Source organism: Terrapene carolina, unplaced genomic scaffold, assembly GCF_002925995.2.
Source record: "Terrapene carolina triunguis isolate 2854851 unplaced genomic scaffold, T_m_triunguis-2.0 Scaffold16373, whole genome shotgun sequence".
NCBI classification, from domain to species: Eukaryota; Metazoa; Chordata; order Testudines; family Emydidae; genus Terrapene; species Terrapene triunguis.
The window spans coordinates 1-1,030 of NW_020680724.1; the positions used below are offsets into that span (position 1 = coordinate 1).

The window sequence follows — 1,030 nt, forward strand, 5'->3', positions numbered from 1 at the left end:
CCAGGGAAATAGATTTCAGTGCCTGCCTCACCCAGATGTACTTCCTTCACTGCTTTTTAGTGATGGAGTCTGGGTTCTTCGTGGCCATGGCTTTGGATCGTTATGTGGCCATCTGCCATCCCCTGAGACATTCCACCACCCTGACAAACCCCGTGGTGGCCAACATCGGTGTGGCCGTGGTACTGCGTGGTGGTATGATCATACTGCCCTCTTTCCTCCTGGCAAGTCAGTGGCCATATTGCAGAACAAACATCATTCCCCACACGCACTGTGAACACATGGCTGTGATGAAGCTGGTCTGTGCTGACATCCACGTCACTAGTTACTACGGCCTATTTGTACTATTCTTTGTGACCGGTGTGGATGTGTTTTTTATCGCCGTGTCCTATATCCAGATCCTCAGGGCCATCTTCAGCCTCCCCACAAAGGACGCCCGGCTCAAGACTTTTGGGACCTGCGGCTCCCACCTCTGTGCCATCTTAGCCTTTTACATGCCAGCTCTCTTCTCCTTCCTCACATACCATTTTGGCCACAATGTGCCCCTAAATTTCCACGTTCTCATTGGCAATGTGTACCTCCTGGTGCCCCCCATGTTAAACCCCATCATTTATGGGGTGAGGACCAAACAGATCCGGGACAGGCTTCTCCGGCTCATTACTCATAAAGGGACTAAGTTTTTCTCTTGGTGCTCTGGCTCTCAGACCAAGTTCCATGCAGATCTGGGTAGTGACTTGGTCCTGGGCCCTCTTCCCTGAATCACTTGCTGATCAATGAGAGACATTAAATCATTTCCTGACCTTAGTCTGCTTTGTCAGCATGACAAACTGGGGAATCGGTCTGTGTACAACTCATTAACTCATAGGGTTGCCACCTTTGTAATTTCTGGTAACTGAACCCCTGATGTCCTGCCCCCTGCCCTGCCTCTCCCTCCAATGCCCAGCTTCTACTCCACATCTCATCTCAAGGCTCCACCCACTTCTGCACTTTTCCCCGCAAGGCGCTGACCCTCTCGCTTGCTCCTCTTCTCCAC

At 51.5% G+C, this 1,030-nt stretch overlaps 1 protein-coding gene across 1 annotated transcript; it reads left to right on the plus strand.

Moving 5' to 3' along the window:
• Positions 1-8: 8 nt before the first annotated feature.
• Positions 9-723, plus strand: LOC115271438 (olfactory receptor 52N4-like; the record flags this gene model as incomplete). The annotated part of the gene is made up of 2 exons (XM_029913937.1): positions 9-414; positions 484-723. Coding segments are annotated over 2 exons (646 nt in total), but the record flags the coding sequence as incomplete, so codon positions are not given.
• Positions 724-1,030: the final 307 nt, after the last annotated feature.